Here is a 14815-nt window from a genome sequence, read left to right as displayed (position 1 = left end):
GACCCATGAAAGAAGTCATTTCAACATATTTATGTTGGCTTCTGAAATCAGCTATTTCTCTAGGTACCAGACGGGCAAATACCCACAAGGATCTCAAGTAAGAAGTTACCTCTCCAGCGTAGTGCTTCACTCCAAAATTGTTCACTGCAACTCTAGGCTTCACGTAAAAGTGGTTATTCTAATAAAAAAAAAAAAAAAAAAAAAATACAAGCGCCTAATTTCACTTACTGATTTGCACAGACCTCCAGAGAGAATTGACTACCAGAGATAGTGAAAACAATCGCAAAGCCCACCACAGAGCAGAGGTTGAGGACAGAGCATGTGACGCAATTTTACCGAAACCATGGAGCTCTTACCTGGCCTCACAGCAGTGATGTTAAATTCTAAACTCATAAACTGAATGTGGGCATATTCTGACAAGGAGCCCCAAATCTGTCCCTTTAACGGATTTCAATTTAGTTCCAGCAATTGGAGAAGAGCTTTGGTTTGAGAAGAAAATTACGTGTGGGGAGCAGAGGAGAGCCAACAGCACTGAACTAGCTTGTGTGTAATCTTAACCCACAGATCTCCTACTCAGACATAATTAAGAATTGGCAGGTTTTGACATACAGCGTGTTGATTGTGTAACTTCTCCAATAAGGTGCTGTCTGTGGCTTGAGGAAAATGGCTTTCTTCATTGATAAGAGCCAGGAGACCGAGTTTCTGGAAGACAGAAGAAAGGTAAATTGAATTCAAAGCTGAATGTCTACCTCAAAATATTTCCTCTCTACTCTCTCAAGTAAGTGGTTAAAGGAAAAGTCATAGAAATTTCTTGGATTAAAAAAATTCAGGGGGCGCCTGGGTGGCTCAGGCGGTTAAGAGTCAGACTTCAGTTCAGGCCATGATCTCGAATAGGGCTCAGCCCCGACAGTGGGGAGCCTACTTGGGATTCTCTCTCTCCATCTTTCTGCCTCTCCCCCACTTGTGTGTGTGCGCACACACGCGCTCTTTCGCTGTCTCTCTCTCTCTCAAAATAAAGGTAAAAAAAAAAAAAAAATCAGAATGATACTATAAAGACATCCAATGAATTTAATTTCCACCCACACACGGAAAAATGGAACCCACCATAATTTTGTGAACAAAACTTTTACACTGTCCAGTCTACTCCTGGTGCTGGCGAAGCTTTTGATGCTGACTTAAAATCCAAGGGAAGCCAATTCACACACTGTTGATTCTAAAATACGTTGTTCAATGAGACAATAAGTTTGAAGCAGCCAACTATTAAAATTCAACCTTGCACATTTACATGTATGTTTCCAAATGGTCCATTGTGTTCTAAACATTCACATCTTTGATGTGCATGTTCGCACAAGCTATTCTGTTCCCATAAATATGAATCAGCCCAGCTGGACACCCTTGGGACTGGTAACAAGCCTGCAACAATGTTACCTTCTCAATCAGGTCCAGGCATTCTCCATTGTCTATCCAGTCAATATCTTCCCACACCAATCCTTCCCTGTGGAAAGATTTAAAAGGGCTGAGTTATACTAAAATAGAGTTTTAAAACTAATTTATGGCTTTTTATTTATTTTTTTACTTTTAAATGGAATTCTACGAGCTCTTACCTGCTATATTCTAGCTGTTCCAGAGAAAAAATATGCTTGTTGAAATATTCCTGAAGTTTCTCATTTGCATAGTTTATATTGAACTGCTCAAAGTGATTGACCTAAGGGGGTGGGGGGGGGAACCATTCAACATGTATCTTTAGTGCTCTTCCTTTAGGTACAAAGGTGAAGAAAGGGCAAAAAAGAAAAAAAAAATCTGCAGAGAAAAGTATTCACGTGAAGAGATTTAAGTCAATAAGTGGATAGAAAAAAATTCATGCATCCCACCCATGAGAAGCATTACCTCGAAATTTTCAAATCCAAAGATGTCAAGGATGCCAATAGATTTAAAGTCATCTTTGCCTTTGATCCTACTGTTAATCTTCTTAATCACCCACTCGAAGCAGCGTGCATAAAGTGCCATGGCCAAGGAGTCTCTGCTGTCTTCTGCCTGCAGGAGAGGGGGACACGGTCACCGCCTCCCACTGACCACGGAAGCCCAGGCAGGTGAGTCCATCCCAGACCCCTCGGGAGACACGCACACACACAGGAAGAACACCCGTGCACCCGACACCCAGAAAGACGCGGATGTCTCAAGAAAGAGTAAAATGGAGTTCACTCCCTCGCTCTACACGCAGGAGTCACCGAGACTTCTTTCATTCGTATTATTTTTTTAAATCTAATTTATCGTCGAACTGGCTCCCATACAATACCCAGTGCTCATCCCAACAAATGCCCTCCTCGATGCCCATCACTAAGACTTCTTTGAAATATCAGGCTTTCAAACTCAAGTTTTTATGTTAATTGTAGGAAAGAATCTGAACCAATATGGGTAGCTACAAGTTTTATCATGTTTAAAACATGGGGCACCTGGGTGGCTCAGTCGTTTGAGCGTCCGACTTGATTTCAGCTCAGGTCAAGATCTCGCAGTTCGTGGGCTCGAACTCTGCGTGGGGCTCTGTGCTGACAGCGAGGAGCCTGCTCGGGGTTCTCTCTCCCCCTCTCTCTGCCCCTCCCCAACTCGCTCTCCCTCTCTCTTAAAATAAATAAACTTAAAAAATAAATTGATATTAGACGGGCTGGCACATATAACTGGCTTCAGACAGTAACAGAAGCAGAAATACATAATACTACATAATAATAACAAATTATCATGGTTAGTGTTTATTTCGTGCTTACGTATCTAGCACGTTTATTACTATCCTTACAAGAATCCTACGGCTTAGGTATGACAATTACCCTTGCCTTACAGAGGAGCAAACAGACACAACGAATGCATTCTCCAAGGACAGAAAATAATATGTCAGGGCTCGGACTCAGGAACCCTCCATCATGCCCGGTCGGTCCTCTGGGACACCCTGCTGTGCTACCTCTAAGAAAACAAACAACTCTCGTCTATTCCCTTCGGCGTGGGTATCTTCTTTCTTTCGATCACGAACCAAACCCCTTTGAATGGTTTGCCGTAGTGGCTCATTTGAATCAAAGCCATGGATCTGAAAACCCCGGGGTATCTGTTAAGACGAGTTTTGGTGGCGAAGCACGTGTACCTGTTGAACGGTGAGGGGCGTAAGGATCTCCTCCCCCCTGAGGAACATGGACCTCTGCGTCAGAGCATCCGTGAGCTGTGCTGAGTCCAGCCCCAGTAACTCTGCAGACCTGCCCAAGGCTGGAAATGAAGGCAAACAAGGCAAAAGTGACTGACCCAAGAAGGAAGAGGCCACGGGACCCCAAAGGGAGCCCCACGCAGAGACATGGGTTCAGAGCCAACTCCACACTGCGACACGTGAGGCCACAGAACATTCCTAAATCCCGCGGGTAGAATCTAGAGAACGCACATTTCGTCGCTCGGTTAATCGCTCCCTTGATGAGTCTTAGGCTAGTGGCCTGACGCCCGGACCAAGTGTGGTCCTGAGACCCCGGGTCCAAGACCCCGCCATAAAGGTTTGCAAGGTCCTAACTCTTTTCAGTGATCCAAAGACATCGTTTGCTGGTTTTTTTTTAACTCTCATTCTATCACCGCAATACAGAGGAGTTTCCAGTGGCTACATGACATGAGGGAGCTCGCCAAAGTGACTGCAGCAGGTAAGAAAACCCAGCTGTCCTCCCCGACCACTGATATTTTCAAAATGTGCAAAAATGTAAGCCAATGTCGCTCTTCTCGCGGATTTTCTTCTGTTTGGGAAGAGAGTCTTTTGAATAAAAACACACTATTTATTTCAATATGCAAGGGGCTTCTGATGGTGATTGCACAATTAATTTTCAAAAACATCTCAGTTTTTATTTCTAATGCGATAACATGAACAGACATGACCCACATAAAGGAAAACGCCCTGGGGAGTCCTCTATGGTTTGAAGATGATTGAGAAGCTCTGGGACCAAACGCATGAGAACTGCTGACCTACAGCTCTGGCCTCATCTAAGGCCACTTCATACTTTAACTCATCTGCCCCCCCCAGCCCTTGTGCCCTCACACGTGGCTTCCATCAGGAAAGTCTCAAGAGTAAACACATCGACTACTTCTGGAAAGTGACTACTGACGTTGCGATGTGCATATTCGCTCGTTTAATCTTGACAACACGGCCGCACTTTATAGACCAGACGTCAGTGGTGTTGAGGGGACACGTTATAACCCAAGGAACCGGCCTACGGCAGAGCTGGACCCTGAGCCAAGCGGTCACGCTTGAAAACAGTGTTCACCATTACACTGCGTCACCACTCGAGAACTACGAAAAACTACAGCGACACTACGCCCCTGACCCCGTAACATTCATCCTACAGCCATCCTGGTTGCTCCCATTTCTTTACCGGGTCCATTTTCCTCTTTTCTTGGTAAGAATGAGAACACAGCCACCACGCCACCCAGCAATCCCTTCTTAGATGCTTGGACCCTTTCTCGGCTGATCATTCGCATCAAATACAAAGTTCTCTCTCGGGCTCAGAAAGCCCTTTCTGCAAAAGGGCGGATAGTAAATGCTTCAGGTCCAAGTTCCCTAGGAGGAAAAAGCCAAGGAAGGGAGGAAGGGAGGAAGGCAGGGGTCATCTTACCCGTTTTGAAGGACACCTGGGCCCCACCAGCCGTGATAAATTCTATGTTCCCAAGATGTAATACACCAGCAAGCAACCTCAAAACTTCCCGAACTTCTTCCTTGCTGAACTGCATGACTTCCATCGCCGTCTGAAAGACAGTAACCGTGTTCAATTTTTTTGCGGGTGTTTTCCCCACACTAAAGAAAATGAAAACCTCACCGCTCAATAAAAGTGTCAGGTACTGTTCTACAGGCAAGAAAACAGGAAACAGACTCACGGGCCCTCAATTTCAAGGGATAAAGACCTCGCAGAGCCACACAGAAAATAACGTGATGTTAGGAAAGAACCGCAGGGGCTCCTGGGGTGGCTCAGTGGGTTGAGCGCCCGGCTCTTGATTTCGGCTCAGGACACGATCTCACAGTACGAGCGACGTGGCCCCGCGTCGGGCTCTACAACGGCCACGCAGAGCCTGCCTGGGACTCTCCCTCTCTTCTCTCTCTCTCTGCCCCTCCCCTGCTCACGCTTTCTAACTAAATATTTAAACGTTAAACAAACATTGAAATTAAAAAAACATTAAGAAAAAAGAACCGTAGAATGTGGAGTGCTCACCCCACCAATGGGGAAAAATGAGATACTATCCGTAGAGGCTTCCCAGTTATGTCACAGCAGAATCACCTCAGAGAGTCACAGTAATGACGGTGACAAGGAAATGCTTTATCTGTAGATACTGACGCATAACGGAACATTTATTTTCTTCCACATGAACTGGTGGGGTGAGGGTGAGACTTCATGGGGCTGCTCCAGCGTAAACTCTGGAGCCTTCCCTTGACGGTTAAATGCAGCAGGGACCCAAATCGGGGGAATAAAATTCTTTCTTAGGAACTCTGTAGACAGGAGAGTCTCTGCTCCTTTTATAATGGATCCTCATGGAACAGATGAATGGAGAAAAACACACCAGCGACTACAGGAGACGAGGTCTGTCCCCAAATACAAGTATCCTGACAGCGGAAGCCAGGCATCTTCTGAATCCCACCCAAGACGTGCTCATTTTCTAGTGTGATTTAGAAGCCACATGCTTGGGGCGCCTGGGTGGCGCAGTCGGTTAAGCGTCCGACTTCAGCCAGGTCACGATCTCGCGGTCCGGGAGTTCGAGCCCCGCGTCGGGCTCTGGGCTGATGGCTCAGAGCCTGGAGCCTGTTTCCGATTCTGTGTCTCCCTCTCTCTCTGCCCCTCCCCCGTTCATGCTCTGTCTCTCTCTGTCCCCCCAAAAAAATAAATAAACGTTGAAAAAAAAAAAATAGAAGCCACGTGCTTTTCAAGAAGAAACCACCCCTCGCCCCCAACTGAGGACAGAACTGTTGGCCACACTGACGAAAATAACCCACCAAGGGTTACATCGGACCCACAACATAATAACCACGACAACGACAATCACTTTGGGAGACCAGGAAGGAAACCACGCGCCATTTTGAAGCAACAGAAATTAGACAAGGAAACAGCCAGAGATTTAAAAATGTGAGAAGTTTAACTTCTTCTTAAGGAGAAGACAATAAAGGGAAAACAAAGGGCAACAACAATAGGCAGGAAAATTTAAAAATTATAAGGGAAGGAGCCATCACTTAAGCTGTAATAAAAGACACATGAGCAAAACAACGCAACAGGCATTTCTTATTGGAGCAAATGCAGGATAATAACTTCTATTAAATTAGCCAAAAACTTGTGGATGTGAAACCTAAAACTGGTGAAACTGGCACATTTATGCACCGATCACCAGTACACAAGTTAATATAATCTTTTGGGAAAACGAGACTCTATGGTAGCACTGTGTTGGCCACAAATGTGCGTAACTGTCGAGTGTTCAGAGAGGTTAAGTAACTCTCACAGGGCTACCCAGCCAAGATTCAAAATCAGGCCCCATGAACACAGAGTTCACGAACTTATTATCCAGCCAGATGCTATTACTTTCTAAAGACATAAAAAGAAAACGCAGTCTCCTGCATTATCTTCCATAACTTCAATGCTAGAAATTTACTACAAAGAAAATCTCAACAGAAAAGAAGTTCTGTAAGATATCCCCCACGGTGTAATCTTAACACGTTAAGAGAAACTATTTACTCAGGGGTGAGAAGACTCATTTCATGGGTGCAAACAGAAATTGACACAAAGAATAAAAACGATTAGTCAAGTGCTTATCCATTAAAAAGAAACATATGGAAAATTATTCAAATTCACTTATCCTAAAAGTTAAAGGAATGACAGTTAAGGAATACAAATAATTTCTTATTCTCAAGCCTCTTGAAAAGGTGGTAAGAACCAAACTAAACAGCAAAATAATTATAAAGCACCTCCACTGTGCTAAAGTTAGTATTTTCCATCTTCATGGTTAAAGTTATCCTCCTATATTAATAAGACCTATTCAACACTAACTTATAAAAATTCTTAGATCATAGAACGATATGGAAACGTAAGTCTTCATTGTTTAAATCAACTACTTGGAGTCTATATAACACTAAGAGGAAGTAAGACTTTAAAAATACTAAGTTTGCAGTAGCACAAAATGTCAAGCTATCAAATGAAAAATATCGAGAGATGCCCCATGAAAAAATTCTTGAAGTTCCTAAAATACATACAGAAGTTATACATGGAGACATGAAAGCAAATGAATCAAATGTGCTTACGGTATTAATAAATTTGACTACTTGCAATCTAACCCTAAGTGAGTCAGGAGCGTGGTGATAAGGAATAAATATATTAATCATACTATGGGGTCATTTAATGGGTGCAACCCATTACCAGTAATGTGGACATGCATGCTAAAATTACTGGCAAGACCCTTTACTTGTGTCCTATTGTCTTGTTTAAAATCTTTTTAGTCACAATCTCCACCCCTTTGGCAAGAGGTGATCTTATTTTCTCAGCAGTAGGGCTCAAGACTCAAAAAACCATGCTGGGAAATTCTCAGGATAGTTCAGAAGCACTGAACAGCAATTTAGTTACGAAACTGGCAAAAAATTACACAGAATATTTTCAGTAACGTCCTTATTAGGCACATAGAAAAACAGGTGTTTGGGAAACTGGGGGTTGGGGGTGGGGGGATGACAAATATGTGATCTGGTCCCAACCATGAAGAAACAAAGGAAGCCAGGCTCATCACCCTGGAAATGAATAGAAAAGAGGGGCAAATTTCAGATGCCAAAAGGTATATCCACTCCGGGTCTCAGGCAGTTGGCTGTGAGGTGCGGAGACGCCATTCCGGAAGGCAAAGGGGCCACAGATGAATCTTGGACAAATGGTGCCACTGGAATGGTGGAAGTGGAGACTATTCTGGCCACAGTAAGTTCCAAATAAGCAATCTGATAATAATTTACCATGGGGAGTCTGACTGGCTCAGTCAGTAGAGCATGTGACTCTTGATCTTGGGGTTGTAAGTTCAAGCCCCACGTTGGATGCAGAGATTACTTAAAAATGAAATCTTAAAAAAATCATAATTTATCATGTAACGCTCTATGAGGCAATATTATGTTATTTTATAATATAAATTTGCTTATGCTCCCAAGTTCTCTACCACTGAAAGAGACTGAAGTTTTCATGTTTGGCAAAATTGAGGTATAAAGTCCGCCTTCATAAAATTGGACTCATGTGGAATGAATTTATGTATACACATACATGGGCTCAAAACAACCAAAAACCCATGGATATATCCAGTAAGGCTGGGTCCAGTCCTGGTCCGCAGCCAAGCACTCTAAAAATATTCAACATTTGTGGCATAAGAGAATCTGAAAAGATTATCACCCAAAGACTCCTGTTATTTCTCACACATTTCATCCGCCCCCATTCTGGTGGGCCAAATGCAGGCAATACAATAAATTAGTTGCTCTCATTGACTTGAAATAGCTTGCATCTAAGCAATTTCTAGGGCAACTTGAAAGGCTGCATAAACAAATGGTTATGAAACACAGAGTCTGCCCCAGGGGGGAAAAAAAACAAACAGGTCCCCTATAGCTCCCATGATACTTTACAGGCACTCATTTATATTCATGCCAAGTGGTGGCAATGATAAACTCTAAAAATACATAAAGCAAATTCTCAGTAAAATAAAGAAAATTCTTAAAAGGTCCTATTGCCAGAGTATACGGACATTAAAGTTGATGGATCATTTTTTTTTTAGTAGCTAAGAATGAACACCAGAAATGGTATTTTCATACAGAATTCACAGAAACAATTTCCCTCCATGAACATTTCAACATATTGTGCAAACAAATGTCCTTCAGGCTTAATGGAATGTGGTTCCTTTCCTTCCTTTGGTCCAAAAACCTCTGGGAAAAAAGCTTCATGAAATTGAAATATGAAGATACCAATTTATTTTTTATTTAAAAAAAATTTGTTTCAGAGAGAGAGAGAGAGAGAGAGAGAGAGAGCATGCATGCCTGGGGGAGTTTTTAACCATTCCTGTGTCACTCCTGGTTACAGAGTGCTGCCTAAGGCAGAATAGTGGGCTGGCCGGCATTGATAGGATACTTACGATTATATTCCCATATTACAGAAATGACGATTCTAGGAATATAATCATAACTAGGTAATCATAAAAGGCAGCCTATTTACTGTAAATATATAACACAGAATGATAAAATAAAACTGTAGAATTCTGCCTCACGAGAGAACATTTTTTGTATATTTCTGTCTCAGCCTTCTTTCTGCACACGTAATTACTATATGAATTATCATATATCAAATTATACATAAAATGTTTTTTAAATGAAAGGATTATCTAGTGTTGCAGCTTATCTTTCTCAGGTTTAAAATAAATTTTCCATGTAATTGAATATACTTGAACATGTTTTGCTTGCTGTAATGGATCTTATTTTACCAATATAACAAATTATTTAAGCCATTCCCCAATTTGTGATTCTTGCAGGTTTAGCTATAGAAAAGAGAATTTTTCCTCCTTTCTGAAAAGGTGCACATCGTTTTTCTTCTCTGACTGCATTGCTTAGAACTTCCAGAAGGTTAAATAATAGTAAAAATTATATGTTCCTGATTTTACTTACTAGCAGCTAAGTTTTCATTTACATTTCTGGTAGGTTGACACTAAAAAGTAATCACAACGTAAATATATAAAATTGAATACTTGTAAATACATAAATGGAACACTTGTAAGCTTGTTGTGTACCTCTCTGTCAATTTCACGTACAAATTTTTCTTCCTTTCTAGATGATCTTTCCATCGTAAGATCAGATTTTAAAGGCCAAAACCTACTCTTTCAAATAAAGAGTAGGAGCCAGCAATCACGGAAGGCAGGGCAAGCCTCAGAAGTTTACCAGTAGTTAACAAAAAGAACAAACGATTCTCAATCAGAAAACGAAGCCCCCAGAGGAAAGCAGAGGAAAGCCATGGGAGTAACTTCTCAGGGGCACTTCCAGAACAAGGGGAGGACTGATGCCCAGTGCACCCTAGTGGCCAGCGAGCTAATCAGTACAAGACCTGCCATTCTTGGGTAATTATCTGTCTTCTGCCACAACGTCCTTTTATCACAAAGCATGGTTCTCCAGCTTCAAGAAAGAAGAAGAAAACAGGAAAAAAAAAAAAAAAAAATCCCAAGAGAAGTCTTTCTTCACCAAAAATAAGAATGAGTTTTTATATTTATTCGAACACACAGTAAAGACAATAATAAACGAACTGAAACGGGATGAAGTCTGAGTAGTGACAAATCCAGGGGCCAAATGAAACCGGGAAAGAAAATTTAAAATACTTAAAGCACATTTTGGAAAATCCAATTCACAGAGCCAAATCCCCTGCTGTCCAGCCTACACAGCAAAAAGGCACCCTCAGCAGGGGGCTTTTTTTGTAAACAGGTTCAAGAGAGGAGACTGGGCAAAAGAAGTCCAAGCCCCCCTGCCCCCTGCATTATAAATGACAGATAAAAGACCCACAGAGGGAAGATGATCCTGATAGTAGAGCCAATCCTGTTTTTAATTTCATTTTCAACTTAAGACGTGAAAAAATGATGTTATGATACACATTCACTTAAAAAAAAATACCCTGGTTTCATTCCACAAGGCATTTTTATGACGAATCTAGAAGAGTAAATGGGGATAGTGAAGAGAGAAGCGTTGACAGCTGTAAAGATAAGAACCTGACAGACAAAAGCAGGTACCACCGACCTGCCTTGTGGTTTAGAGTCTTTGGACTTAAACTTTCCACACCAGCTCTATTAGGTACCGTGTGTGGTTAGGCTGGTCACCAACCTCCCCGTGTGTGGTTAGGCTGGTCACCAACCTCCCCGGGTCGCAGACCCGGGATTCCTACCCTCAGGGTTCAGAGCAATGAGAGAGATGTGGTTAGGCTGGTCACCAACCTCCCCGGGTGCAGACAGCCGGGATTCCAACCCTCAGGGTTCAGAGCAGTGAGAGAGATGGCCTGGGGAAGTCCCTACGGTAAGTGCTCGATGTCAGCTGCACTGACAATGGTGAATCCACCCTCGATCCACTGTCTCCAGCTACTACAGCAGTGACTCTGGCATTTCTGGAAGAACCACATCAGCAAAACCGACCGGCCACTCTCAATCAGGTGGGGCTGTTAATAAAGCTCCACAACCAGGCTTCCTGAATGTTGTCACCGTATAACAAGTCCTTGTGATATCAGAAAACTACAAGACGCTCACTTATCCACACCTCAGAGTTGTAAGGTGACTATTCTTGCAGAGAAACAAACAAGATCCTAACAGTTACTTGGTCTAATGGTTGAGATTTGTTTTTAGCCATGGAAATGGTTATTACAAAACTACACACACACATATAATATACACATATTTAATATGATATATTATATATATATTTGTAAGGTCAAAAAAGAAAGCTTGGCATGATCCAACGTCAAGCCTATGATTTTTTTATTTTTAGTAGACTGTTCCAAGTCAACCTCCCATCTGTCCTGAATGTCACATTCATTCACCCAACTTCTCAAGAAAGAGGATTCTCTTCCAGTCTGGAACAGTCTTTAGCATGAGTGGGAACAAGAAGCAAGCACCTGTTCTCGCACAGCGGTGCAAATGTAATTACTTCATGAACAAAATATTGTTTGAAACAGAAAATGGAACGTGTCACTTATTTTTCTAGGGGGTTGTCGCTCTTAAGAAGGCAAAAGAACAACGTAACTTACAATCACTTCCCTAAAGGATTCCTGGTCACTGATTGTCTTGTCTTCTACACATCCAGACTGACTCAAGTAGTGGTAGTTTTCTGGCACAGATAAATAAAATTCTTCTGCAAAAAGACAACGAAAAATGGAGTATCAGTACTTGACTGGCCAGGATAAGACAGAGTCCAAGAGAGTTTTCACTTTGTAACTTCAAAAGATAAAATACATAAATAATTCTATGCTAACAGCCCCCTATTAAAATACAGAGTTCTGAATCATCACCTAGAGAAAGCAAAAAGAATTTCATTAAATTAGATGGCGTGATAGAAAATGTTATTTAAAAAATAACTGATGAGGACCCTGTCTTGGCTGTTCTCTCTTAAAAACCAAATGTTTAGAAATCAGCTTTATTTGGGTGTGGTTTAAGAGTAAACCAGTTACGAGGCGTTATATAGTTTCTCATCAATATTGTACAAGTCGGAAAAGTCTCAAGATTCCAAAAACAAACAAGACATTTAAGACTTCCCTTTTGATGATTTCCCCCCTACATTATTTGGCTCTAAAATGAACTCAGCATCTTTTGGCCTGTCTCTCCCACGTTTTGTTTCAATCGATGGAATACCAACAAAGCCCAAAGAGAGTTTTTGCATTTACTGACGGCTTTTCAAGGGAAGATAAGTTGCTAGTCGGTGTTTCCCGCCGGTCTCCCACCACTCACCTCTCTGTTCATGTTCTAGCCCTGCCAGCAGTGCATAGAATATGTGATAATTCCTTTCCCCGGGGTTTTGCCTTACTACTCGGTTCTGTGGAGAGAAATCAGATTTCGACTCAGAGAGGTTTCCTCTGTTTAATGAGCACAAACCAGTAATTTCCAAAGATCATTACTACAGAAGAAAATGTGAATTAAATGTTTACTTACTTTTTCTAATAAATCTTCATGCGAAAAGCAATGGCAAGTCAAGGAACAAAACAAGGAGATCACATGCTCAATTACCCTTCAATTTTCTAGCCTTTGTGACCCAAATAATGACAAATCCCTGCTCTTTGGGCACCTAGGTGGCTCAGCAGGTCAAGCGGCCGACTTCGGCTCCGGTTATGGTCTCGAGGTTTGTCAGTTCGAGCCCCAAGTTGGGCTCTGTCTGTGCTGACAGCTCAGAGCCTGGAGCCTGCTTCAGATTCTGGGTCTCCCTCTCTCTCTGTACCTCCCCCACTTGCACTCTGTCTCTCCCTCTCCCTCTCTCTCAAAAATAAACATTAAAAAAATAAAATAAAATAAAAACAAATCCCTGCTCTTTGACACAGAGACCTCCAGTGCCAAGAGCCAAGCCTACAAAGCATAGGCTATTTCACCTAAATCCAATTCAAACAGGACACGTGACCTCCTCGGAGGTGCCACACTATTTGACAGAATTCATTCCAAACAAAAAAACCTGACGCTTGATGAGGATTCCAATTTTCCTGATTACAGACAGTATCGAAGTTTCCGAAAGAAAGATGGTTCTCCTAGAATAATTACTAGGTCCAACAGGGTAATATTACAGCAAAACCTGGAATGTGTCACATTCTTTAACTGCCCTTGTGGTAACCAAGAACAGTTCGTCCTTTCACAGAGTCAAATACTCAAAACAAGAACCACAAGAAACAGGATACAATCTACAATTCTCCCGCCCTGAATATTCCCCTTCTGGCAGATGTTCAGCTGAACAAACTTCCCAAAGCGACTGGAGTTGTTGTTGTACACGGTCTTCGCGTTGCCGAAAGCTTCCATGATGGGGCTGTGATAGAAGTGAGGACAGCTTTGTTATCAAATAAACAAGTCACGAGATGTCAATTTCGGCACACCGGCTCTATGTCGGTAATATCACAATACCCGCGCATGGTGACAGCCGGTAAGGACACTTACCGCGGGGATCATCTCATCACGCGCAGAAAACCTAATCACTATGATATACGCAACTAACGGGACATGGTACGTCATTATACTCCATAAAAGAAAAATTTTAAAAGAAGACGCGAGGACCACAGCAAGTGTTAATTAGGGTAGATCTAAAAACCGCAAGAGCATTCCTCACGAATTGTCTAAATATTCAACTGCGAGACAGATCTGAAAGCAACGGGACCCACAGTGACTAGGTTTATTTACAGAAGAGCCAGCTTTCCAAAGCCCCTGCCGAAATGGGTTTATGATCCTCATCATTTTGAACGAGAGATCTTACAGCTCGTGCAGGCGCAGCATACTGGAGCTCAGGGAGTCGCTACGGTCCGATCTCGCACAAATTAACTTGGGCTTATGTACATAAGCCAGGGATCGTGCAGGAGAAGACCCCCACTTAAATTTTGGCAACTGAAGAAGTCCCAGTCCTGGGCATTTCACCCATCTGTTGTGTGTCCTGGAGCAACTCATTTATCAGTAACTTCTTTGCGTCTTCTCCCCCTGTAAAATGGGGTCAGACCAGTCTGGAGGAGGCAAACTTTCTGTCAAGAACCAGGTAATAGATCTTTTAGGGGCCTGTGGTCTCTGTTGCACGCACTCAGTTCTGCCACTGCAGCTTGAAAGCAGTTATCAGCAATAGAGAAACAAATGAGCGTGTCTGTGTTCCAATAAAACTTTATTTACAAAACAGGCTGCAGGAAGATGAAAATGTTCTGAAGATGGATGGCGGTGATGGCTGCACAACATGAATGCACTTTAACACCACTAAGCTGCACGCTGAAGAAAAATGTTTAAAGTTATAAACGTTATGTATATTTTACGACAACGGAAAAAAGCGTATGAATGCTAAAACAAAAACAGGCCACAGGTTATGGGCATCGGGCTGTAGTGTGCTGACCCTGGGACTAAATTCTAAGTAATAGAATCTGTAAAGTCCTTATTGGTTCTAAAATCTTATAAGGCACAAATCAGATGTTTGGCAAGTGCATATTTAAAATAAAAATGCAGGGGCGCCTGGTGGTTCAGTAGGTTAAGTGTCCAACTTCAGCTCAGGTCATGATCTTGTAGTCTGTGGGTTTGAGCCCCGCCTGGGGCTCTGTGCTAACAGCTCAGAGCCTGGAGCCTGCTTTGGATT

The 14815-nt window shown here is 42.4% G+C and overlaps 1 protein-coding gene across 5 annotated transcripts in view; it reads right to left on the bottom strand.

Annotated features, from left to right (window-relative positions):
* The window catches only part of MYO10 (myosin X), a 230219-nt gene that overhangs the window by 85826 nt on the left and 129578 nt on the right, over positions 1–14815 (bottom strand). For all 5 annotated transcript variants that reach the window (XM_045441547.1, XM_045441556.1, XM_045441574.1 and 2 more), the window contains 11 exons: positions 13398–13522; positions 12667–12680; positions 12466–12550; positions 11769–11872; positions 4629–4758; positions 3131–3249; positions 1888–2034; positions 1605–1705; positions 1429–1495; positions 610–702; positions 110–178 (listed from right to left, as the gene is read on the bottom strand). In XM_045441547.1, coding sequence (XP_045297503.1) covers positions 110–178; positions 610–702; positions 1429–1495; positions 1605–1705; positions 1888–2034; positions 3131–3249; positions 4629–4758; positions 11769–11872; positions 12466–12550; positions 12667–12680; positions 13398–13522 — 1054 coding nt within the window. The remainder of the gene's footprint in view (positions 1–109; positions 179–609; positions 703–1428; positions 1496–1604; positions 1706–1887; positions 2035–3130; positions 3250–4628; positions 4759–11768; positions 11873–12465; positions 12551–12666; positions 12681–13397; positions 13523–14815) is intronic.

The sequence above is a fragment of the Leopardus geoffroyi genome, chromosome A1 (genome assembly GCF_018350155.1).
Source record: "Leopardus geoffroyi isolate Oge1 chromosome A1, O.geoffroyi_Oge1_pat1.0, whole genome shotgun sequence".
Lineage (NCBI taxonomy): Eukaryota > Metazoa > Chordata > Mammalia > Carnivora > Felidae > Leopardus > Leopardus geoffroyi.
The sequence above is the reverse complement of the archived record's forward strand: the minus strand, read 5'-3'. Positions and strand labels throughout refer to the sequence as shown.